General features: G+C 35.9%; 1 protein-coding gene across 1 annotated transcript in view; it reads right to left on the minus strand.

Moving 5' to 3' along the window:
• Positions 1 to 2,259: 2,259 nt before the first annotated feature.
• Positions 2,260 to 25,590, minus strand: part of LOC123550650 (neural-cadherin-like) — a 95,149-nt gene continuing 71,818 nt past the window's right edge. The window contains exons 24-37 of the mRNA XM_053545238.1: positions 23,420 to 23,534; positions 22,685 to 22,869; positions 21,905 to 22,131; positions 20,484 to 20,755; positions 17,723 to 18,089; positions 16,668 to 16,901; positions 16,036 to 16,252; positions 15,300 to 15,478; positions 14,832 to 15,126; positions 14,391 to 14,592; positions 13,225 to 13,469; positions 10,675 to 10,803; positions 9,638 to 9,742; positions 2,260 to 8,686 (exon numbers count right to left, since the gene is read on the minus strand). Coding sequence (XP_053401213.1) covers positions 8,424 to 8,686; positions 9,638 to 9,742; positions 10,675 to 10,803; positions 13,225 to 13,469; positions 14,391 to 14,592; positions 14,832 to 15,126; positions 15,300 to 15,478; positions 16,036 to 16,252; positions 16,668 to 16,901; positions 17,723 to 18,089; positions 20,484 to 20,755; positions 21,905 to 22,131; positions 22,685 to 22,869; positions 23,420 to 23,534 — 3,035 coding nt within the window. The 3' untranslated portion in view covers positions 2,260 to 8,423. The remainder of the gene's footprint in view (positions 8,687 to 9,637; positions 9,743 to 10,674; positions 10,804 to 13,224; positions 13,470 to 14,390; positions 14,593 to 14,831; positions 15,127 to 15,299; positions 15,479 to 16,035; positions 16,253 to 16,667; positions 16,902 to 17,722; positions 18,090 to 20,483; positions 20,756 to 21,904; positions 22,132 to 22,684; positions 22,870 to 23,419; positions 23,535 to 25,590) is intronic.

Consider the following 25,590-nt stretch of genomic DNA (forward strand, 5'->3'; position numbering starts at 1 on the left):
ATTCCATTTGCAAAAACAGGTGTTAGTGTAAAGAAATTTGCTGTGACTGGCACATATTGTGACATTCTGGCACTCGTTTTTGTTCACTTACAATATTTTTTTTGAATTACTTCCCTTTTATGTTACTATAAATAGCTTATTTTGAAATTTTTTTATTATTGACTGTAGGGAAAAATGAGACCACTTTTCTGTGGTACAACATGGATGGTACCTCCAGTTTTTATGTGTATTTTGACAAACCTGTACCTGATAAGGATTTTTTTGTGGACTTAGAATTTTTTTTTGAATTTCTTCCCTTTGTTGTTCCTGTCCTTTGGGCTTCAGCAGTCAAGTTCTTTAAATTTTGCTTCTATCCTCTGATGTAAGCCTTCGGGCGTATACTTCTCTGCTTGGCGGAGCTCTTCTTTGTTTCTATCTTCATAAAACTTGGTCAGAATGTTTGTTATCATTAAGTTTTGGATGATTTCAAGTGGGGTCAAAAACTTGGTCACAGTAGGTCAAATCAAAGGAAAAGCTTATATACACTATAGAGGCACTATTTTGCTCCAATCTTCCCGAGACTTTGTCAGAATGTTTGTTTTCATGAAATGGACAAGTTTGAATCTGGGTCATGTGGGGTAAAAAGCTAGGTGACTAGGTCAAATCAAAGAAAATGCTTGTCACACTGCAGATGCCAAGTTTATTTGTCCTGTCTTAATGAAAATTGGTCAGAATATTTGTATCCATGAAATCACTAGGTAGAACATGTTTACACTGTTATGGTGTGTTACTCAGGTGAGCAACTATGCCCTCTATTGGCAATGTTTTTGATGACTGAATAATCTGAACATTCATGGAAGAGGGTCAACTAAAACCATTTCTTTTTATCTTGCTCGATAATCAGATTAGTACATGTTGTTTGAACCAAGCTGAAATTTGGAACAATCTTGGAAGAATTTTGAAACTTCCATGCCAAGTTTCATCACGTTCCTGTAGTTTCAGAGATGTTGTTTCAAGAAAATGTGAATGTGTGGACTGGTATCATCTTATCTCTAGTACTGTGCTCAGGTGAGCTAAAAAGAAGGTACAACACAGTTATTGTAAACTGTTCAACAGGAGAACTCCAAAAACAAGAACAACATTTTCTTATTTAAGTAAACATTTTATTCTCCAAAATTATATCAAAAAGATGAAAATAATGACATTGAAAAATGAAATGGTAAATGGCTATGAAATCTATCATTCTACATAACATTATCTACATAGTTCATGCAGCCTTGCAGAACATGGAATGATTATATGATATTGTGTCATAAATACGCTACTAGCTATATATTCAAGCATTAACTAGAGCAACAAGACAGTAGACTATTAAACTGGAGCTTTTATCAAAGTGGAGACATTTTCTATTGTGAGTTTTACAAAAACTAAGTGCATGGAAGATAAATCAGCCACAGCCTTTCCTTGCAGAGTTTGGTTAAAGACATTTGGAAAATAAAAAGAAATCAACACAACCACATGAAAAAATGCTGAATTTTCAAAGAAGCTAGAAATCTTTTGTCCTTTTATATGTATTTTTACCAATTTTAACAAAATTTATATTTCAAATTTTTACATACTGGTATACAGATGATACTCAGAAACAAAATAAACCCATTAAATTAAATACCTTTTGTGGCAATTTTAGTATTTTTAATGACAAAAAACTTGAGACAAAAACGAAATTCTAAAAAATACTTTCATCAAAATTCAATTTCAAATATATATTTGAATTTATTCTAAATTACCTCATCCTCGGTACTGCTGCAGTTCTCGGAATACAAAAGAAATAGCTGCAAGTGAAGCACTAATAAAGAACATGCATTACCAGTACTAAATAAAATAAAACACAACCTTCAAATTGTATACTACATGTTTGTTTAAATAGAATAAAAACTTCAATCTCACTACAACATAGTACAACCAAATATAATGAATAAATGTAAGTTTCATGTAAGCGTAAGTTTATACATATTTTAGCGTAAAATGAGAAAGTATAAATGCAATACTTGTGAAGGAATTTTGATTCACAGGAAACAGAGACAAGAAAAAATTTAATTCTGAAACAGTAAGAGACAATAGCAAAATATGTATGAATGAACACTGGAAAATCATACAAGTGATCAGAAGCTTGTTTCATGAAACCTACTGGTAAGAAAGGTATTTTTAAAAGATTCATTTTAACTTCTTGGATATTGCAAGGATCTACGTCCAAAATTTACATAATACATTTTGTTAAGGAACAGTGAAAGTTTTGGGAAAAAAAATTATAATCACTAAAAACTGTTTTTCACATGAACATCATCTTGGATGACAACATAGGATTAAACTTAATAGCTTTTGCAAAACAAGCCCCACAACATCATTTGTTTTATGCTGGAGGAACCATTTTACACCAATATTTCAGTCATGCAACGACAGGAAGTTAATCTAACCAATATTCTTGCATATTATTGCACTGCTAGCCTGTTGTCCACAAACTCTTCCACATGAATCAGAGGTGTACGACAAAAGATTTCAGAAACAATGTCCTGTATCAAATCATCACTGAGAAAACAAGCCTCACCAGACATCAAACTTGGGACTTCATGGTCCACTGATGAGTACTCTCCATATTGAGGTAAACAACATCACCTCACCACAATTACATAAGTACATTTTCAAATGCCACTGTATGGTAAACTCATTTTCTGACATGGCACAGTTCATTTCGACTGTTGACAAGATTAGTTTGTCACGTTATCATCCACTGAATGTTTACATGATTTTCCAGCATTCATTCATCACGAGACTAGTCACACACTATCAATAACATGTTTCAATAAAGAGTTACAAACATTTTTGATTTTCTACATGAGGCAACATCTGTCCATAACCAGACTGGGAAGATTACAGTACAGACTAGACAAATATCTGAACCCAAAATTTTACCCTGAATGAAAAACAAGCATGTACACAAAACAATTCTTGAAGAAGAAATAATTAGCTAAATGAAATCGATGAACATTGCATTCCCTAATTCCATACATGGTATTGGTCAACTTGTTTCAGAATGCTGAAAATATTAATTGTACAAGTCATTAAAAATAGTTTTACAGTAACTGGAACATTTCAATTTTCAAAATTTATTTTAATGATTAACTAGTTCTGAATTTTAATTTTGTCGTATTTTCTAAATTTCAGCTATTTTGGAAACCATTTGTTTCTTTAATAATGAAGCAATTCTAATTTTTGTTCACTTTTTTTATGCTTTTAACATTTTTTAGTTTTTTTTCTTTTTAATTTTATTTACCAAGATTTTACATGTGGATTCACTATGAAATCATCAAATGTTTTTCCCCATAACATTGGAACAACTAAAAATATCTTTCAAAACTCTAAAATTTTCTACTACTTACTCCAAAAACATGTAAAAAGATTAGTTTAGTTCTTGCAAAAAACACAGAGAAAAACCAACAAAAAAACAAAAGATAACTGTTATAGAATTGTTGAATCAAACAGTAATATTAATATATACTAAAAAAGTCAAATGCTTTTTACAGAAGCGGCTATAAATAATTTTCTCGCATTGCAACTTCAATAAAATTTGTATAACACAACGTTAACTAGCATAATAAATATCAGGAAAAATGAAACTTCACATAATAAATACAAATATGCAAAACCTGTTTCAAACTGCAACCAACACTGTTTGCTAACCACACTGACCAATACAGATAATAGAAGTTTTCATGAAGTATAAACTTTTGAAAATGACAATAATGAAAGCATGACTGACAAAAAAATGCAAGACAAACATAATTTTTAAACTTAAATAAAATCATAAAGATTGAATTTTTTCTGAATATAATAATTACTATGAACTATATCATGGATATGGTGATTCTTCCAGATAAAAATCTTGTTCCGACATATTTACAGAACAAGAGCTGTCCATATATAATGACAGCATGTGAAACTTTTGCAACTTACATACAATAGCTTTACCTGTCTAAGTTGAGACAGAGCAAGACTTTGTAAATTTTTAAGTCAGAGAAATAGAACCTGGTTTAAGATGTACATGTCAGGATGTTGATAACATTATGAAGAGTTTGAAATCATTCATTACAATAGAGAAACCTGCTGACATGCAAAACTTTCACCAAAAATTTCTATGTTAAAAAGAGGCATAATTTTGCCAAAATCTTAGCCATACTTATGAAACTTACCATCTGTGGCAAACTCATGATGCAAAAGATGTGTGTAGAGATTGAATACATTTGGTCAGGTATGTTTCAATGAAAGTGTGACAGCAGAAGCTCCTCTATTTGAAAAATTTCGAATGGTCGACCGGAAAATGAACTTTCAAAAAGTGCAGCTGACATGAATGAAATGCTCGTATTGCAAAGAAACTATAACCCCCGACAGACTGTAAACCAGGTGAGAATCTGCAAACTGCAGTGTATTCCTAGTAGACAGGTTGGTCATTGTAAAAAAAATAAGAACTACAATGGATATACAGTTGGTACCAGCCAGGAATTGTATATACATGTAATAAAATTAAACATACAAAAATTTACATGTACAATGTGTAACAGGAAACGTAATTGACAAAATAATCAAGGTGTTGGGTAATCAAATTAAGACAAAATTAACTTAATAATACTGATCAATTGTGACACAATAAAAATAAAGGGACAACAATGTAGTAATATAAATAACACAACCTTGGAAAAAGATAATTTATAAGGAAACTAAGAAACAAATATCTATTACTACAACCAAATGACATCAAGTCCAAGTTACAAAACGATAGTTTTCTTTATTATTTTGTATGTCAATGGATATTTTGTTTTAACATAAAACAGAAAAATAAAACTGTTTTCATTGACAAAAATGTTTACAAAAAGCACTTTTACGTATCTAAAATAAGTAAACAACAGACATGAATTTCACAACAATATATCAAACTGATTATGTCCGAGATTAAAGCTTTTTTAAAATGTAGCCAAAGCAAAATATGTCTATTTTTCTTACATCAAATTTTACTAAATTTTCACTAAAATATATTTCAGCTTGTATTGTACTCTAGCCTCCTAACTTCTTCTGAAAAACCCAACAAAAAAATTCAAAAATACGTTGCCTAGTAAACACGATACTTCAATTTCATAAGTTACAAGTTTCTCTCTCTCTCTTTTTTTTAAATTTAGTAAATCAAGTAGTAATACTACAGTGATCAGGCTTAAAAGTAAATTAATGTATATTATATGTATATTACTCAAAAATGAACACAAGCTGTATGTGTAAATCTGTTTACTCACAATACTGAAAAACAACATATGAACATTCACTTACAGTAGGCAATGAAGATATGCATGTTTATACTTTTGTGAATGCATAATGGTTTTACAGTAAGACTTGGTGGGATAGCGATATTGCAAAAATAAATCATCATAAACTATGTCTTTCATCTATAAAAAGATACATTGGTCCTGATAAAATTAGAACAATGAATGGAAAAAAAACTAATGTGCTGGCAGGGTTACAATGGTTCCTATAGGAACATATACTAGTAACACATATTAACTACTGACATGTGTGTGGATTGAGCTATTCATGCATTACATATCTTCAAACCACAAATGATTACAGGAAGAGGTTAGAACCAGTTTGTTGGAGTCCCGATTCCTCTAACCATAAAACTACATGTACTAACATTCACATTGGGTGATTTACACCTAGCACACTACAGAACCAGTGAAGAGTGATGAATTAGAGCATGTTCTGTACCTTGCACTACAATTACTAACAATCTTTTGCGAGAGTCACCAATATGGGTTACTGTTGGTGACTATGAATAAGCTTAAATACATGCAAGCTATATCTGGTTTATGTATTCTTCAATTTGTCTGAACTGAACTACAGAATTAACTTGAGCAACTTATATATTCTGAGACATGTTCAAGCTGTTGGACTACAGAACAGACCCTCAAGAAAGATCTTCTTTAGCATTTGTTCAATTAATGTGATCCAAAGTAAGTCTTATTCTTTTTGCATTCTAGTGATTCTAGTTGCAAGTTTATAACATGACTGGAGCCAAAACACAGATATACCATTCTGTTTGTAACATGAATGTAGCTGTAGTATAGAAACATCATTCTGTTTGTAACATGACTGGAGCCAAAACACAGATATACCATTCTGTTTGCAACGTGACTGGAGCAGAAACACAGATATACCATTCTGTTTGCAACATGAATGTAGCTGTAGTATAGAAACATCATTCTGTTTGTAACATGACTGGAGCCAAAACACAGATATACCATTCTGTTTGCAACATGACTGGAGCCAAAACACAGATATACCATTCTGTTTGCAATATGAATGTAGCTGTAGTATAGAAACATCATTCTGTCTGTAACATGACTGGAGCCAAAACACAGATATACCATTCTGTTTGTAACATGAATGTAGCTGTAGTATAGAAACATCATTCTGTTTGTAACATGACTGGAGCCAAAACACAGATATACCATTCTGTTTGTAACATGAATGTAGCTGGAGTATAGAAACATCATTCTGTTTGTAACATGACTGGAGCCAAAACACAGATATACCATTCTGTTTGCAACGTGACTGGAGCAGAAACACAGATATACCATTCTGTTTGCAACATGAATGTAGCTGTAGTTTAGAAACATCATTCTGTTTGTAACATGACTGGAGCCAAAACACAGATATACCATTCTGTTTGCAACATGACTGGAGCCAAAACACAGATATACCATTCTGTTTGGAACATGACTGGAGCCAAAACACAGATATACCATTCTGTTCGCAACATGAATGTAGCTGTAGTATAAAAACATCATTCTGTTTGTAACATGACTGGAGCCAAAACACAGATATACCATTCTGTTTGCAACGTGACTGGAGCAGAAACACAGATATACCATTCTGTTTGCAACATGAATGTAGCTGTAGTATAGAAACATCATTCTGTTTGTAACATGACTGGAGCCAAAACACAGATATACCATTCTGTTTGCAACATGACTGGAGCCAAAACACAGATATACCATTCTGTTTGCAACATGAATATAGCTGTAGTATAGATACATCATTCTGGTTCTAACATTCCTCAATGCCCTATTCTAAATTAATCATTTTTCAACTTGAAGAAAATAAATGGGTATATACATAATGTGTTTTTTCAATTGTCTTGTATAAAAATACTCTATGATAAACATGACTGTACGTCACAAATTAACATTTCCATTGACCTTTCTATGGGCTCATGTATCAGTGACTTGTACACAACCTAAACATTCATAACAAACATGCACTATTTATTTCTTACACAAGGACAGTTGCAGTTACTCCTTAACAGCAATTACTCATTTTTAAATGTTTATCATGATTTAAACTAGTAAAAGATAAACTTCTTTGAGACATAATTTACAACATATAAGATTCAATGACAATATTATACTAGACAAACACAGACTTTTTTTTTGCACAATTTACAAAATTTAATCTCATATGGGAATGCTTGTAAACATCTATCTTCCAACTGACAACATGGCACAAAGGTGCCTGAACATTTCTTCTCTTTAAACCTTTAGCACTTTTTCTTTCTTTTCCCCGTCACAAGTACCAAAAAAACTGGATAAAACTAAGAAACAAAGTAGAAATACCATTGTAATGACACTTCATCTTTGGTCACACAACCACCTTGTGTCGTAACTGAGACAGTTTTTGTAAATAAATACATATCTACATCTTACTATAAAGCTAAGAACTACCGGTAAATATAACTTCAGTAAACTATTTAGTATTATTTTTTTTAAGTATTATGCCTCTAAAGTAGTGGGACGGTCAGCCTTTCACAACCTTTGTAAGTATAAATATAACAATGTAATCTCACTGTGCAGACAGGGCAACAGCCTCTCAATACTGCACATAAATCTACTATTACCTTTCCATTTATATTTCCTAGGGTTTTGAAAAGTGTTGGTTATTATCTTTTTCACCAACTTTTTTGCAGTTACCTAGAGAAAATTTGTCAAAATTACCCCTAATCACATACATAATTTGCGCTAACAAACGTTCCTCATTTTTAGTCCTTGGCCACAGCAACCTGGTATTCCTTTTGGTCATACCATGAAACTATTGTGGAGCATTATGAGACACTTTCAATAACATCAACAATAACACGGCAGGTCTTGAAAATCCATCCAGATTACAACGTTTCAGTCATGTAGAAATAACAAGCCTGACTATCTCTCCTGTATTTACGTATATCCTGTCCTGTTTATGTAAAAATATGTCACAGACCATTGATCCATTATAACACTGAACATATTTTTCAATACAAATTCACTTTAGTTAGTGTTTCACAATGTAAATATACTCTGTGAGATCTGTTATGTATACATGTGTTCCTCCTCGTCACCTCCATACATATTGGCAAGTTTTGCAAACTTCGGTCCCCAGTCACTGAGATAATCGTAATCCTGATCCTCGGATCCTGATGATGTTTGTAGTGAACTCAGGGAACCAGCCTCGCTTCCGCCACCCTCAAACACAAACTCTCGGACACCGTCATGTGGCGGGGCATTAGGGTCCTCGTCAGCATCTCCTAGTCGTTGTTCTATGAAGTCTCCAACATCAGGTCTCTCACCTGGAGCTGGTACAAAAGAAATGTGCAAAAAGATAAATATGATATTCATAATAAATATGTATGTAAACTAGAGATGCTTTTGAGAAAAGCGCATGTCTCCCACAACTGCCTTGTTTGTCTGGATTGTTCAGACGAATGGTTCCTATCAAAAATGTCTAGTCTGTCTGGATGGTCTGGACGAGTGGATCCAATCAGTAATTAAAGGGCCATAATTCAAAAGTGCCTGGGCGGATTTGGCTAGTTATCGAACTTGGTCGAGGTCTTATGGTCAAACACATTTTGTTCAAGTTTGGTGAAGATCGGATGAGAAATGTTCGACTTACGAGTGCGGACAAGCTTTGTGACAGACAAACAGACAGACTGGAGTAAATCAATATGTCTCCCACACCACTGTGTGGTGGGAGACATAATTAGATATCCTGTAACAAAGGAACGTTTTTTAATGAAGCATTTCATTGTACCCTTTACAGCAGACATGAATAAACAAGAACATGATTTTCACAGACACACAACATTGTAATTTGTATCTCCCCACTCATGCTCTCCTAAAATCGCTAAACTGACCTATGCTCTGGAAATGTGGCCTCTAACGTTTTAATATTATAAAGTATGACCATTTTGACTTATTCAAGGGCCATAACTCTGGTGTTACTAGAGCAATCTGTCCAAGGATCAAACTTGACTAAGATCTTGTGGTCACAAACACGAAGATTGTCAAAGAAATAAGGTAATGTGTTAACAGTAAAATTAGTCACAGACAACACAAGGTTGGAAGAAGGCCAACCACAAGAGCTAAAATCCTGGAACGTAGTCATTTCCACTTAAAATTTAATGACATTATCCCCATACTTTTTGTAGTTTTGACTGAAATTTCTGTTAATAGTTATTTGAATATTACTCTGACTTGCATAGGTATTCCTGCAGAAGCTCACAATTTTGTAAAACAAATAAGATTACCTCTCCTGCCATATCTCTCATGCAATGGGTCATATCTACCCAGTGTATCAACATCATCAGGTTTCCTCAACCTAGTGATGTCATAACCATCTTCATCTTCTTCACCTGCAGAAAAATACATTTCTGTGTCATGCTAGATGTTTATATACACATATCTAAATTCCTTAATTTCAAAAATTACCAAATTTTGTTAAATACATTTCTATTATAGTTTCAGTTTTTTCCAACTCCCTATATACGAGTTGAGACTACAAGGATTAAAGGATGGGTGGAGATATCACCTATGATTAAAATCTACACATAATTAAAATATGTAAAAGACTGAAAGTAAAATGTCACTTCTATCGTGTTCACAAGGTAAAAATTAACAAATTTTGGCTATTTCAAGGGTCAATCAGGGGCCATAACTCCGGAACCTATGACTGGATCTGACGGATTCATCATGGAATCCAAGATCTATTGTTGTTAAAGATACTTTGCAAGTCTGTATCAAATCAAACCATAAATGAAGTCTCTATGTGGCTGCAAAAGCCAAAACAGCAAATTTTGGCCCTTTAAGGCGCCATAACTCTAGAACCAATGATGGGATCTGGCCAGTTTTCGAAAGGAATTGATATATTATGCCAATACAAGTTGTGTGCAAGTCTGATTAAAATCGATTGCAAAATGTGGTCTCTATCGTGTTCACAAGCCAAAATAGCAAATTTGGGCCCTTTAAGGGACCGTAACTCTGGAACCCATGACGGGATCTGACCAGTTTTCGAAAAGAAATACAAGCTGTGTGCAAGTTTGATTCAAACTGATTGCAAAATGTGGTCTCTATCGTGTTCACAAGAAACTGTGGATGGACGACGACCGACGCCAAACGACGGAAAAAGTGTGATCACAAAAGCTCACCTTGTCACTACGTGACAGGTGAACTAAAAAAAAAATCTGTTCTATTTTCAATCTGGCAGTATCCAATGTCTCAATATGTAAACATTCTAGAGCATTTACTAGCATGTGACGGTAAAGGAATCATATAAACTTGCACAAACCTGCCCCTTCCTCGTTGTAATTTATCACATTTTCACGTATGTCATCATCTGGGTCAATGTCCAGGATGTATTTCTCAGGATCTGTTCTCCTCTTGTAACGCATCAACAGGAATGCTATTAATGCCACAGCTACAGAAAATAAAAATCGTTTCAAACTGTTTGAAAATTTGTGAATAAGAACTTTTCATAATCAATGAAAATGACAAACAGATATTTGAGTAGTTCCATGCTATATAAAAGTTTTATGACTGTTCGCATACAGACAGATTCAGTTGGCATTAAAATTCACTTTCTCTGAAATGCTACTTATGTATGAATACGTGAAATGCATCTTTATAACTAGAAGGTGTTTTTGTCACCAAAACATATGTCTCCTCCCTATGTACTCTAAGGATGGAAGAGGGGCATGTTTGTTGTGTTGGTATGCAGGGCAAAAGTCAGTTGGCGGCCATTTTGTGCAGCGAATCGGAACGTGTTGGCGAAATGCACAATTAGGCTTGGTACTGATTACTCCTGTGAAGTTTCATCAAAATCTGTCCAGCAGTTTGACCTGTGAAATCCGGACAAGATTTTTTCATTTTTAGCTCTAATGGCCATTTTGTGCAGCGAAGCAGAACATGTCAGCGATATGCAAAACTAGGGTTGGTACTGATCACTCCTGTGAAGTTTTGTCGAAATCCAGCCAGCAGTTTGACCTGTGGAAGCCGGACAAGATTTTTCTATCTTTAGCTCTGGCGGCCATTTTGTGCAATGAAGCAGAACGTGTCGGCGATATGCACAACTAGGCTTGGTACTGACTGATCATTCCTGTGAAGTTTCGTCGAAATCCGGCCAGCAGTTTGACTGTGAAAGCCGGACAAGATTTTTCTATTTTTAGCTTTTGCGGCCATTTTGTGCAGCAAAGCGGAACGTATCGGCTATATGCACAACTAGGCTTGGTACTGATCACTCCGGTGAAGTTTCGTCGAAATCCAGCCAGCAGTTTGACCTGTGAAAGCCGGACAAGCTTAATGCGGACTGACGGACGGCAAAGGAAAACAAGAGGACCATGATGGTCCTGAATCGCTCACCTGTCCCAACATGACCCAGTTTTGAACTGAGTATGACGTCATTTTTTTCTATTATTTGACATAGTGACCTAGTTTTTGAGCTCATGTGACCCAGTTTTGAACCTGACCTAGATATCATCAAGATGAACATTCAGACCAACTTTCATACAGATCCCATGAAAAATATGGCCTCTAGAGAGGTCACAAGGCTTTTTCATTATTTGACCTACTGACCTAGTTATTGATGGCACCTGACCCAGTTTCAAATTTGACCTAGATATCATCAAGATGAACATTCTGACCAATGTTCATGAAGATCCATTCAGAAGTATGGCCTCTAGACAGGTCACAAGCTTTTTCTATTTTTAGACCTAATGACCTAGTTTTTGATCGCAGCTGACCCAGTTTCGAAATTATTCTAGATATCATCAAGATGAACATTCAGACCAACTTTCATACAGATCCCATGAAAAATATGGCCTCTAGAGAGGTCACAAGGTTTTTCTATTATTTGACCTACTGACCTAGTTTTTGATGGCACATGACCCAGTTTCAAACTTGAACTAGATATCATCAACGTGAACATTCTGACCAATTTTCATGAAGATCTTGTGAAAAATATGGCCTCTAGAGAGGTCACAAGGTTTTTCTATTTTTAGACCTACTGACCTAGTTTTTAACCACAGTTGACCCAGTTTCGAACTTGGCCTAGATATCATCAAGATGAACATTCAGACCAACCTTCATATAGTTCCCATGAAAAATATGGCTTCTAGAGAGGTCACAAGGTTTTTTTATTATTTGATCTACTGACCTAGTTATTGACGGCACGTGACCCAGTTTCAAACTTGACCTAGATATCATCAAGGTGAACATTCTGACCAATTTTCATGAAGATCCATTCAAAAGTATGACCTCTAGAGAGGTCACAAGGTTTTTCTATTTTTAGACCTAATGACCTAGTTTTTGACCGCAGCTGACCCAGTTTCGAACTTGACCTAGATATCATCAAGATGAACATTCAGACCAACTTTCATACAGATCCCATGAAAGATATGGCCTCTAGAGAGGTCACAAGGTTTTTCTATTATTTGACCTACTGACCTAGTTTTTGAAGGCACGTGACCCAGTTTCGAACTTACCCTAGATATCATCAAGATGAACATTCTGACCAATTTTCATGAAGATCTTTTGAAAAATATGGCCTCTAGAGAGGTCACAAGGTTTTTCTATTTTTAGACCTACTGACCTGGTTTTTGATCGCACGTGACCCAGTTTCGAACTTGATCTAGATATCATCAAGATGAACATTCTGACCAACTTTCATAAAGATCCCATGAAAAATGTGACCTCTAGAGAGGTCACAAGCAAAAGTTTACGCACGGACGACGGACGCTGCGCGATCACAAAAGCTCACACTGTCACTTTGTGACATGTGAGCTAACAAATATCTCCCCTACCTATGGGGGAGACTTAAAAAACTTTCAAGAATTATACTTACTTGGGATCGCAAATATACAGATGACAATGATGATGATAAATTCTGTTGTAAGTCCTGCTTGAGCCGGGTCTGTGGCCGACAGTATATTACATAATCTGCCTGTCCAACCTGATGGACAGACACATGTGAAATTCTGGTCATATGGTTTGGTGATGCATATTGCTCCAGTGAAACAAGGTTGGTCTCTTGTACAATAGTCAATGGGCAGACAGTTATAACCTTCTGTGTATGTTCCAGCAGGACATCTGAAGAACACAAGTCATGTAGATGCTGTAAATTCTATTTTTTTTAATCATCATTTAAGCTTACAATTAATATTCTTTGCAATACATTCTTTAATTTGAATGATTGTTTTAATGAATTTTTATCATGGTAAAACTATGACTAAAAGTGCAATATATTACCGGTACACCTACTTACTAAAATTCTAATCTGGCAAAAAGTCAAACAATAAGTCTGCTTTCGTATTTACCCTGAAGAGGGAAACTGTCCAGAACAGGAAACCAGACAAACAACCTACCTGCAATCATATGTTCCCCACAGTGGAAAACAGATCACACGAAACAGGAAACCAGTCAAACCTCTAAATTGCACATCTGCAATTATATGTTCTCTAGTGCAGACAATATGGAACAGGGAACAAGTCAAAGAACATACCTGCATTCATACAAACCACAAAGAAACAGGGTCATACAGATTTGAAAACACTGACACAAATTACTGTAAAATCATTTAATTCTGTTGGCATGAAATTTCATGGTTTTGGTCAAAACGATAATTTCGTGGGGATATGAATTCATGGATTTCAACTTTTGAACATAAAATAAATGCGAATTTTACTTGTTCGTTGGGATTAAATTTCGTGGTTTGACTAAACCACCAAATCCACGAAAATTAGTCCCCCACGAATATTAATGATTTCACAGTACCTGCATTCATATGTTCTCTAGCCAGATGCAGACCATATTGAGCAGGGAACCAGTCAAACAATATGCATATCCCAGAGTGGGAAACAAACAATAGGGAACCAGAAAAACAACATACCTGCATTCATATGTACCCCATAGTGGGAAACAAACAATAGGGAACCAGACAAACAACATACCTGCATTCATATGTACCCCATAGTGGGAAACAAACAATAGGGAACCAGACAAACAACATACCTGCATTCATATGTACCCCAGAGTGGGAAACAGACCATAGGGAATGGAGCACCTTCCGGACATTCAGCCTTTTTACAGTCGTCTCTGTGACAATCATTTTCAACACCTTCTTCAAGCTCAAGTGTAGCTGCTTCACTGAGCTCGTTTTCAGAATTTGTCATTGGAAACCATTTAGAGTTAAGGCGAATGTCAGTAATACATGCTGAAAATAAGAAATAGTTTTGTCAGATAAAAAACATAGTGTCACCTATTGCAAAAGAAAAGGCAAAGATAACTATGGTACATTTACCCATTCTGATCCAATTCCAATGTTTTGAAAAACTAGTTTATAAATTATAGGTGAACTGCTCCAAGACATTTTGATTCTTAATTCAGTTAATGCTAATTAATTTTACAACAGAAAAAAAAACGTTCTATGTTAGTTACTGTAAAAGAGCTTACTGTTATTCAAATCAAGGCCATCTGGTATGGGATTTTTAGTGAATACAACATGGGCACCAGTTACGATCTGGTACATCCTTATTGAAATCAGTTCCCGTCCATTCTCAGGTCCCCAAGTCTCGTTCCTGTATCGTCCCTCTCCACTATCCATTTTTAACTCAAACCATTTCCCAATCCTCTTCATGTAAACTGTATGCCATTGGCCATTACTGGCTGGAGCCTCAGCCAATGAGATTGAAGATTCTCCATTGGCCCCGCCCAAGTTGTATAGAACTTGGACATGTCCACCAACCAGCTGTTCAAAAATATCAAAAATGCATTCAGCTTCCTTTAAGAATATTAACATACATGTAAACAGATTTTTTTACTGAAATAATCATCAAGAACAAGCATGGACCCCTTGGTCCTCTTGGATATTTATGCAAAAAGCTCGAAAGACAATGTTTACAAAAAAAATATTAAACTGACCTCAAGAGTGATGAACTCTTCATTATTTGAAGGTAAGTGTAACAGGATGCCATCTGGATCTCTAGTTCGGAACTTCATCTGTATATCTGTGGTGCGTGGTTTTATCTCTGTGTTCATAAAGTTAAACTTGAGAGACCAACTCATAAAACTGTTCATTTTGAGATCCCGTACTGTTGTCTCTGTGAACGAAGGGAAAATAAAACATCGTGATTAATTTGCTATTCAAAAATCATTTCTTTTATATCTTTCGAGGAAATATTTCTACGGGCAGTTAAAAAAATTCTATATAGTATTACCGTTTTCAAGAGCAATTCATTGGCAAGCGTTTGAAGTATAATTATGTGCTTGCATCAAATAGTGATCTATTTATTTCTCACACACACCTTACATTTTCACTCATGGCCATACCACTCTTTTTGCTTTTAATAAAAGATATTTCGAACTTACACTGAAAGAAACATATGAGCCGTGCCATGAGAAAACCAACATAGTGGGTGTGCGACCAGCATGGATCCAGACCAGCCTGCGCATCCGCGCAGTCTGGTCAGGATCCATGCTGTTCGCTAACAGTTTCTCCAATTCCAATAGGCTTTAAAAGCGAACAGCATGGAGCCTGACCAGACTGCGCGGATGCGCAGGCTGGTCTGGATCCATGCTGGTCGCAAACCCACTATGTTGATTTTCTCATGGCACGGCTCATATATCCTTACTATAATGAGTGGAGCTAAAACTTTACCTTTACTACAGTCATTTGAGCTAGATGCTGTTGATCTATACCCTGTATGACAGGTACACTTGTACTGTCCATTGATCAGGTTTGTTACCTCACACGTGCCGTGTGTATCACACTTTGGGCCCTCGACTGAGTTTATACCACATAAATTATCCTCATCTGGACAGCCGTTTACATGGTTCTCTCCCTTTGAATACTGGCCAGTGTATAAATCATACAGCTGAAAAAAATGACAATATAAGTAACATATGAAACATGCCTTCTTAAAATGTGATATAACTACGCATATAATATTAGCAATAATCATTTTTAATGATTTGGAGACATACTTTAAAACACGAATCTCAACATTACATGTATGTGCATTTTTACTCTGTGCAGTAGTCATAAAAAAGTCAAAATCTTTATTCCCTCGATTCATTTTTGATCAAGGGAAAAAAGGTAGCCATTCAGCTAATAGCAAAAGCTATATCTTTTATTATAGATTTTGAAGAATGCAAGTAAGGAAAAAATTCAATAAATAGTTCACTCTGCAGAAATAGCAGTAGTTCTTTATACACACTATGAATATGAAATTTTACACTCATGCTATTTTTGTACAACTGCCAAAAAGGAATACATGTTATTAAGATTACCTCTCCATTATGAATCAAGTTTCTCATACATCCTACAAATCTTGTGTCAGTGATATCAGCTGGTATGCTTGGTTGTATATATCTGCCTCCAAGTTGTAACATGGTGTTTACATTGAGGAATAAGTTCTCTCCCGGTGTCTTCCTGCTAACCTGACACGGTGTGCGATCTATAACCCTGTCAGTAGCAGGGTCTATATCTAACATGTCACAGCGGTCCACTATCATTGTCACTTCCTGTACAAAGAAAAGTTGTTACCATGTTAAATTCTATTCATCTCATTTTTAGCGGGACAATGCAAAGAACAAGCAGAGCTACTGCATTCATCCATTCCCTGGCCTCGGTGTCGGTGTCCTGATTTGGCTGTGTTTTTTATGTACGCTGGTACCTCAGAAACTTCACACACTTGTTCATTGTGATGGTCTAACATGCATGCACTTCACAGGTTCCATAACTCTGTTTTTCTTTAAATTATGCCCCATTTTTACTTAGAAATGTTTGGTTAAATATTTGTATATACACTGGTATCTCAGTAACCACTGGTGGGAAGAATTGTGATGATCTGACAGGCAGTGCACATGTTCTATCACTCTTTTCTGCTTTTTCATTAAGTTATACCCCTTTTTCATTTTTTTGTACATTTTACTTTTTTAGTGCCAAGGCTTTTGGATAGCCAAGCATTGCTGTCCTTGGACAGTTCTTGTTATATTTCTTATACTGAGAATACAAAACCTTGCATAGGAAATCAAAATGTTCGATTATCATGAATGTCTATTATACCGTTGATAAAATTATGAATTTACTGTAATTAAATCCACATTCAGTACCAACATTATCACAGATGAGGAATTAAATGCAGACAATGGGGTAGATGAAGAATGCTTCCCTTGCACATCACATGACAACTACAAACTAAGAAAGCAATTACAATCATTTTCTAAACAAAATTCAAATGCATTTCTACAAATACGACAATTGTCTCAAAGCTTTGTTACGTTTGTTAATTCACACTTCATGCTTAATAAAAAGATTTTAAGATAAGGTGGAACAAACTGACCTTTCCTTTCCTCATAATATCAATATGATGCCATCGCCCATCGTTCAATTTCTGTAGTGGTCTGTCACCTTTAAGGTCAAGCCCATCCAAGGTCAAGATCACAGTCCCTGACCCATGATCAAGTTGCAGCACTGGGTACCCATCCATTAGCGACAGAGCAATGAAATCTTGTGCATCATCTCTCCCAAGTTCATCAACAGGACCGTTATAGAAGATAAGACCATCTGCTTTCTTAGAAAGGAATTCTATGCTAGTCATACTCTCCTCACACTGAGCAAATGGAGAAAATAATGCATAACCTTCGTCAAAACTGTGGCGGGTCATCTGACATCGTGGGCCATCAAATCCATTTGGACAATCGACACATCTGAAAGACAAATTTGTTTCTGTTTTTTTTAATCATGTTTATTTTTTGTAAAAGAGGTTATTAGAAGATTTAAACTTTTCCTTCTGTTGAAGATAAACAAAGCAATATTTTGTGTGTCTTTTTTCTCATACTGATATTACTGTGAAATCATTAATATTCCGTAGGGGACTAATTTTCGTGGATTTTGTGGTTGAGTCAATCCACAAAATTGAATCCCAACAAACAAGTAAAATTCCCATTCAATTTATATTCAAAAGTTGAAATCCACGAATTCATATCCCCACGAAATTGCCGTTTTGACCAAAACCATGAAATTTCATGCCCACGAACTTAAATGATTTTACAGTATATACCCCATTTTTATATGAAACTACAGTCTTACAACAGTTTAATTTCTCCATTCCAGTAAATTATCTGAATCTCTAGACAGAAAACAAAACAAGAGGACCATGATGGTCCTGAATCGCTAACCTCTTCCCAAATGACCCAGTTTTGAGTATGACGTCGTTTTTTCTATTATTTGACATAGTGACCTAGTTTTTGAGCTCATGTGACCCAGTTTTGAACTTGACCTAGATATTATCAAGATAAAAATTCTGACCAATTTTCAAGAAGATCCATTGAAAAATATGGTCTCTAGAGAGGTCACAAGGTTTCTCTATTATTTAACCTATTGACCTAGTTTTCGAAGGTACGTGACCCTGTGTTGAATTTTACCTAGATATCATCAAGGTGAACATTCTCACTAATTTTCATGAAGATCTCATGAAAAATATGGCCTCTGAGAGGTCACAAGGTTTTTCTATTTTTATACCTACTGGCCTAGTTTTTGACCGCATGTGACCCAGTTTCGAAACTGACCTAGATATCATCAAGGTGAACATTCAGATCAATTTTCATGAAGATCCATTGAAAAATATGGCCTCTAGAGAGGTCAAAAGATTTTAATAATTTTAGACCTACTGACCTAGTTTTTGATCGCAGTTGACCCAGTTTCAAACTTGACCTAGATATCATCAAGATGAACATTCAGACCAACTTTCATACAGATCCCATGAAAAGTATGGCCTCTAGAGAGGTCACAAGGTTTTTTTATTATTTGACCTACTGACCTAGTTTTTTAAGGCACGTGACCCAGTTTCAAACTTGACCTAGATATCATCAAGGTGAACATTCTGACCAATTTTTATGGAGATCCATTCATAAGTATGGCCTCTAGAGAGGTCACAAGGTTTTTCTATTTTTAGACCTACTGACGTAGTTTTTGACCGCACATGACCCTGTTTCGAACTTGGCCTAGATATCATCAAGATGAACATTCAGACCAATTTTCATACAGATCCCATGAAAAATATGGCCTCTAGAGAGGTCACAAGGTTTTTCTATTATTTGACCTACTGACCTAGTTTTTGACCGCACGTGACCCACTTTCGAAACTGACCTAGATATCATCAAGATGAACATTCAGACCAACTTTCATACAGATCCCATGAAAAATATGGCCTCAAGAGAGGTCACAAGGTTTTTCTATTATTTGACCTACTGACCTAGTTTTTGAAGGCACGTGACCTACTTTCGAACTTGACCTAGATATCATCAAGGTGAACATTCTGACCAATTTTCATGAAGATCTCATGAAATATATGGCCTCTAGAGAGGTCACAAGGTTTTTCTATTTTTAGACCTACTGACCTAGTTTTTGACCTCACATGACCCAATTTCGATCTTGACCTAGATATCATCAAGATGAATATTCACACAAACTTTCATACAGATCCAATAAAAAATGTGGCCTTTAGAGAGGTCACAAGGTTTTTCTATTATTTGACCTACTGACCTAGTTTTTGACGGCACGTGACCCAGTTTCGAACTTGACCTAGACATCATCAAGATGAACGTTCTGACCAATTTTCATGAAGATCTTGTGAAATATATGGCCTCTAGAGAGGTCACAAGGTTTTTCTATTTTTAGACCTACTGACCTAGTTTTTGATGGCACATGACCCAGTTTCGAACTTGACCTAGATATCATCAAGGTGAACATTCTGACCAATTTTCATGAAGATCTCATGAAATATATGGCCTATAGAGAGGTCACAAGGTTTTTCTATCTTTAGACCTACTGACCTAGTTTTTGAAGGTACGTGACCCAGTTTCAAACTTGACCTAGATATCATCAAGATGAACATTCTGACCAACTTTCATAAAGATCCCATGAAAAATGTGACCTCTAGAGTGGTCACAAGCAAAAGTTTACGGACACACGCACGCACGGACTGACGGACGGATGGACGGACGACGGACACCGCGCGATCACAAAAGCTCACCTTGTCACTTTGTGACAGGTGAGCTAAAAATAAATTCTGCCATAATTTTCACAAAAATGATATGTACCTGACGTCCCCCCAACTATCTTTGACACAGTGACCTCCATTGAGACAGTGTCCAGGTGTACAGTCTGGTGGTGCTGAGAAATCTGTAGCTGCACACTGGCATTCTGCCACTACACTCGTAGCTACACCAATAAATGAAGTGCCGTTAGCGTTAACGTAGTTAGGATTGTCCCCGATGACAAGCTTGTTGGTACAGCCACCTGATTCACAGGTTTCTCTAAGACACATGTCAATGTTCACCATGGCAATTTGTATTCCTGTTGCTTGTTCAAACTGTAATATACAATACAGTAAAAACTGAAATAAACTGCATTATATTTACTTCTTATCAGCATTTGAAATTTTTTTTCAATCTTTTAAACTGACTTAACATCAGTGAAATTTAAAAAGGTAACTAATGAGAATTTTTTTGCAACAGGAAAGATTACTATGGTTGAGAAGTAAATATTGAATATTTTCACTAATCAGCGACCTGATTATCAATCTCAAAGCATAATTCTTCACAAGAAATTTTCCCTGACATACTAAAGAAATGTCTTGTGTTGTGACCTGTTAAGTAAGATAAACATGCTTTCCTCACCAGTAAAATTGTTCATACTAAAAGTAAAGAATGAGCATGTTTATTCACGTATTACAACAACAGGCCCAAACTGGTTGGTGAAGATCCATTAGTTGGTTCATAAGTTAAAGGTTAAATTTGAGTGTGGTCCATACAAGGGTACTACAGGCCCAGTTTGATAAAGATCATTTGGTTTTAAGGAGCTCCATAAATGGTGTTTTATTTTTAGCTCTTGTTGCCCCTTTAAGATTCCAAGCAAAACCATCTGAACTAAGTGAGGACCATACAATGATGCTACAGATCAAGTCTGATTTAGATCTACAAAGTTGTTCATGAGAACAAAACATTTACAGGTTTATTTCAATTTTAAAGGGGCCAACAGGGAACCAACTGAATAAGTTAAAGGGAGGTCAATACAAGGATGTTTCAGGCCAAGTTTGGTGAAACTCCATCATCCGGGTTCACATGAAACTGTTCAAAAGAGCCATTCTTTAGAAACTGTGAGGACCTAACAATGATGCTTCCAACAAAGTTTAGTAAAGATTCATCAAATGGTTCATGCGAAGAAGTCATTTAAAGGTTTATCTATTTTTAGCTCAGGCAGCTTCCAAATGGGTCCTAGCTGAACCATTTAATCAAAATTGAAAGCAGTCAATATCAGGATGCTACAGACCAAGTTTGGTGTAAATATGGCCAGTAGTTTCAGGAGGTGTTAAAAAAAAAAATGTTGGAGCAGGATCATCGATGTCAGACAGTCCAGCTATACCAAAGGCTTACACTGAACAAAGCTCAAATGAGCTATAAAATTTTCCTTTAACAAACCTCACTTTTAATTCACGAATTAACAATAAACTCTTGCTAACCTCTTCTGTGTCCAGAGCGACAAAGCTGTCTAGTTTACTGGGTGGGTAGTAAGGTGAACCATGTGCTGCATAGCGAATGTCAACCATATTGTTCTCTACATTCATCACACTGAATATTGCGACATTGTTCAGGGGAACACGTAATTTGTCTGCTAACACAGTCTTGAACTTGTCATATGGACTTTTACCATTATCTGGACGTGTAACAAACTCTTCAGCAGTCATACCTGTAAATATAACACATGGTCTCAAATAATGATTCTTAAAGACCTGTTTCTAAATAACTTCAGCAATGAAATCAAAAGGCAATTTCAATTTTTATGTACCCATTCCTCATAAATTGTAAGTTCAAGCCAGCCAGTTTACTCTCAAGATGACCTGAATACCAATCCAGGACATGCAAGCTCATTCGCTAGGCCAGGCATATGTTTCCAGAGGAAATATGTCTGTAATTCATCATCTAAGTTTAAACATGAATTAATGTTTAGAAAATTACTTTAAGAGAAAGTCATTACACCTACATAGAGAACAAGTTGGCACTTAGATAAAATCCAAAGTAATTGGATAGGCTTATAATTATGCTACCATACATAACTAAACACTGCTATTTTTCAACAACACTGTAGAAAAATGACACTAAGAATGAAGATCTATAAAAATCTGGTTCAACAAGTCTACAACGAAACAGGCTTGTCACATATTTCCTTGGTACCAACCTTCAAAACCAACAGGTTATTCCTGGAAACTAAAGAGACACGGAAATCAAATTAAACCAAATACCTGAAAATCTGATGGAACCAGAACTGAAGATGGCTTCATCTGTGATCTCCTCAACTATAACCCTCACTGTAGCTGAAGCATTGATCTTTGTAAACACACGGAAATCATGAACCTTTGCCTTGAAATTATGTACTCCTGCTGGAGTATGCTTGTTCATTCTGATCAACCCATTGTCAAAATCAACACTGAAAGCAAAATTAGTAAATAAGTATTTTACTGCAGATGTGAAAAATGTTATCAGAAGCTTATATTGTATTGTATACACTTGACAATTACCTCTTTCAGTATTCTCAAACTGAATGAACAGATTGGTGAAATAAAAAAAAATCACATTCATGGCCTCCAGAAAACAAGTCCAGTTCTTCATCTCTGCTATGCTACACTGCCCTTATATTTTAATCTGAACTTTGTGCTACAAATTCATTTACAGTAAAACATTGTTCTCTCGAACTTGAGAAAACTGGAACACTGCCTTTTACTCGAACTCACCGTAAGGTCCCAGCAAAATACCAGTATAATGTAAAGTGTTTAATGGCTCAAACTACTGATAACTTGAACAAATTTTGCCAGTCCCGTCGAGTTCGAGGGAACCAAGTTTGACTGTATAAATGTTTAAATCTATGTATTTTATCCATCAGTTTTAAAACTTAACTGACTTAATTACATTCAATTATGTTTTACTTAATGACCGAAATATACGTTTTGAGTATGGTTAAAGGAAACAAAAACATTTACCTGAAATATTTGGACATTGCTGGTGGTCCAACAAAGTAGTAATGTTTGTCTACAACATCCCAGTCATCTAGGTCAGCTGAATACACATTTCCTATTGTAATGTCATCTACCACACCTACAATACATATTTCCAATAACAATATCATGTTTGTTTGTATACAGGACTCCTCCAGAAGACTGTTAGTAATCTTAGTTGGAGGATAGTGCAAGATACAGAAGACATTCCCAATTCCAGAAGCTTCCCTGGTCCTTTAGCATGTCAGGTGTAAAGCACCCATACAAGGGACTCTTATCCCAATGTTAGTATTGTAATGTTTAGTTGGAGAAGTGGGGGCTCAAACTCACGGCCCCTAGTTTCGTAGTCAGTGTTTCCATTGGACCGCTGCATCTGCTCTTAAGAAAAGACAACATTCCCCGGTGGGCAGTAACAATATCATCTTCCACACCTACATTAAATACTTCCAATAGAAGGTGGGAGATATAAAGCAGATGGAGGTCTGGGGGTCCCATTGGAAGTCTGGGAGTCCTCCCATTTCGAACTTTATTTACTACAGAAAAAGTAGCAGAGACTTCAGACCACTATAGCAGGAGGAACTCCCAGCCTCTTAATGAAACCCCTGCAGAAAAATGAGTAGCATTAAATAATAGTTAAGTAATATAATGTTAACAGATTGTAGAAATAATGCTTCATTCAATTTCAATATATTTTCTTACTGTTCTAAAGAATCTTAATTGCTGGTTTTGAGTTTTCAGGATTTCAAATACAAAATTTAATCTGACAAAAACTATCTACTGTCTGGGAAGAATGTGCTACTGTCAAAGACATAGTGCAAAAAGTGTGAGGGTGTTTGAAATGTGTCTTGAAAATGTGTGCCACACTGTGGGAGAGTATACCTGTATCAGTGGAGTCTCCTGTAAATATGATAAAAATACTCTTTATTATACATAGTACTACAAAAAGTAACAAATCCACATAAAGATTCCACAAATATCACTTGACTTGATGACGTGATTTTGGCACACTGTGCTGAATTATTTTGTTTGTTTGTTTGTTTTGGGTTTAATGCCATTTGTTAACAGTATTTCAGTTATGTAATGGCGGGCAGTTAACCTAACCAGTGTTCCTGGATTCTGTACCAGTACAAACCTGCTCTCCACAAGTAACTGCCAACTTCCCCACATGAATCAGAGGTGGAAGAGGAATGATATCAGACACAATGTCATTCATCAGATCCTCACATAGAACATACGCCCCACCCAGGAATCAAACTCACAACCCTGGGATCCGTAGATCTGTGCTCTCCCTATAAAGCTAAGCGGGCAGGCTGACTTATTTTACTGACACAGTTCTGGTCCCTGGCAGTAGGCAATTTCTGATGTTAACAATATACAGTCAAACCTCGTTCACTCCAACTTGGATAATTCAAACACCACCTTTTGCTCAAACTCATCGTAAGGTCCCAGCAAATTGGCTGTATAATGTAAGTTGTTTGATGGCTTGAACTGCTGGTAACTCGAACAAATTTTGCCGGTTCCCTCAAGTTCGAGTGAACGAAGTGACTGTATAGCAATGTATATAAATTTGATAAAAAAGACAATAAACAGCTTAGACATGCTTTCTGGCTATAATGACACACCTAGTTTCTCAATGCCCCTGTTGGCTAGTAACCAAACTGAAACAAGAGGGCCATGAAGGCCCTGTATCGCTCACCTGACCTATTGACCTAAAGATCATCAAGATCAACATTCTGACCAAGTTTCATTAAGATATGGTCATAAATGTAGCCTCTAAAGTGTTAACTAGCTTTTCCTTTGATTTGACCCGGTGACCTAGTTTTTGCCCCCACATGACCCAGATTCGAACTTGACCTAAAGATCATCAAGATTAACATTCTGATTAAGTTTCATGAAGATACAGTCATAAATCTGGCCTCTAGAGTCTTAACAAGCTTTTCCTTTGATTTGACCTAGTGACCTAGTTTTTTAACACACCTGACCCAGATTTAAACTTGACCTATAGATCATCAAGATTAACATTCTGACCAAGTTTCATTAAGATATGGTCATAAATGTGGCCTCTAAAGTGTTAACTAACTATTCCTTTTATTTGACCCCCGTGACCTAGTTTTTGACCCGACATGACCCAGATTCGAACTTGACCTAAAGACCAT

Source organism: Mercenaria mercenaria, chromosome 6 (assembly GCF_021730395.1).
Source record: "Mercenaria mercenaria strain notata chromosome 6, MADL_Memer_1, whole genome shotgun sequence".
NCBI lineage: Eukaryota > Metazoa > Mollusca > Bivalvia > Venerida > Veneridae > Mercenaria > Mercenaria mercenaria.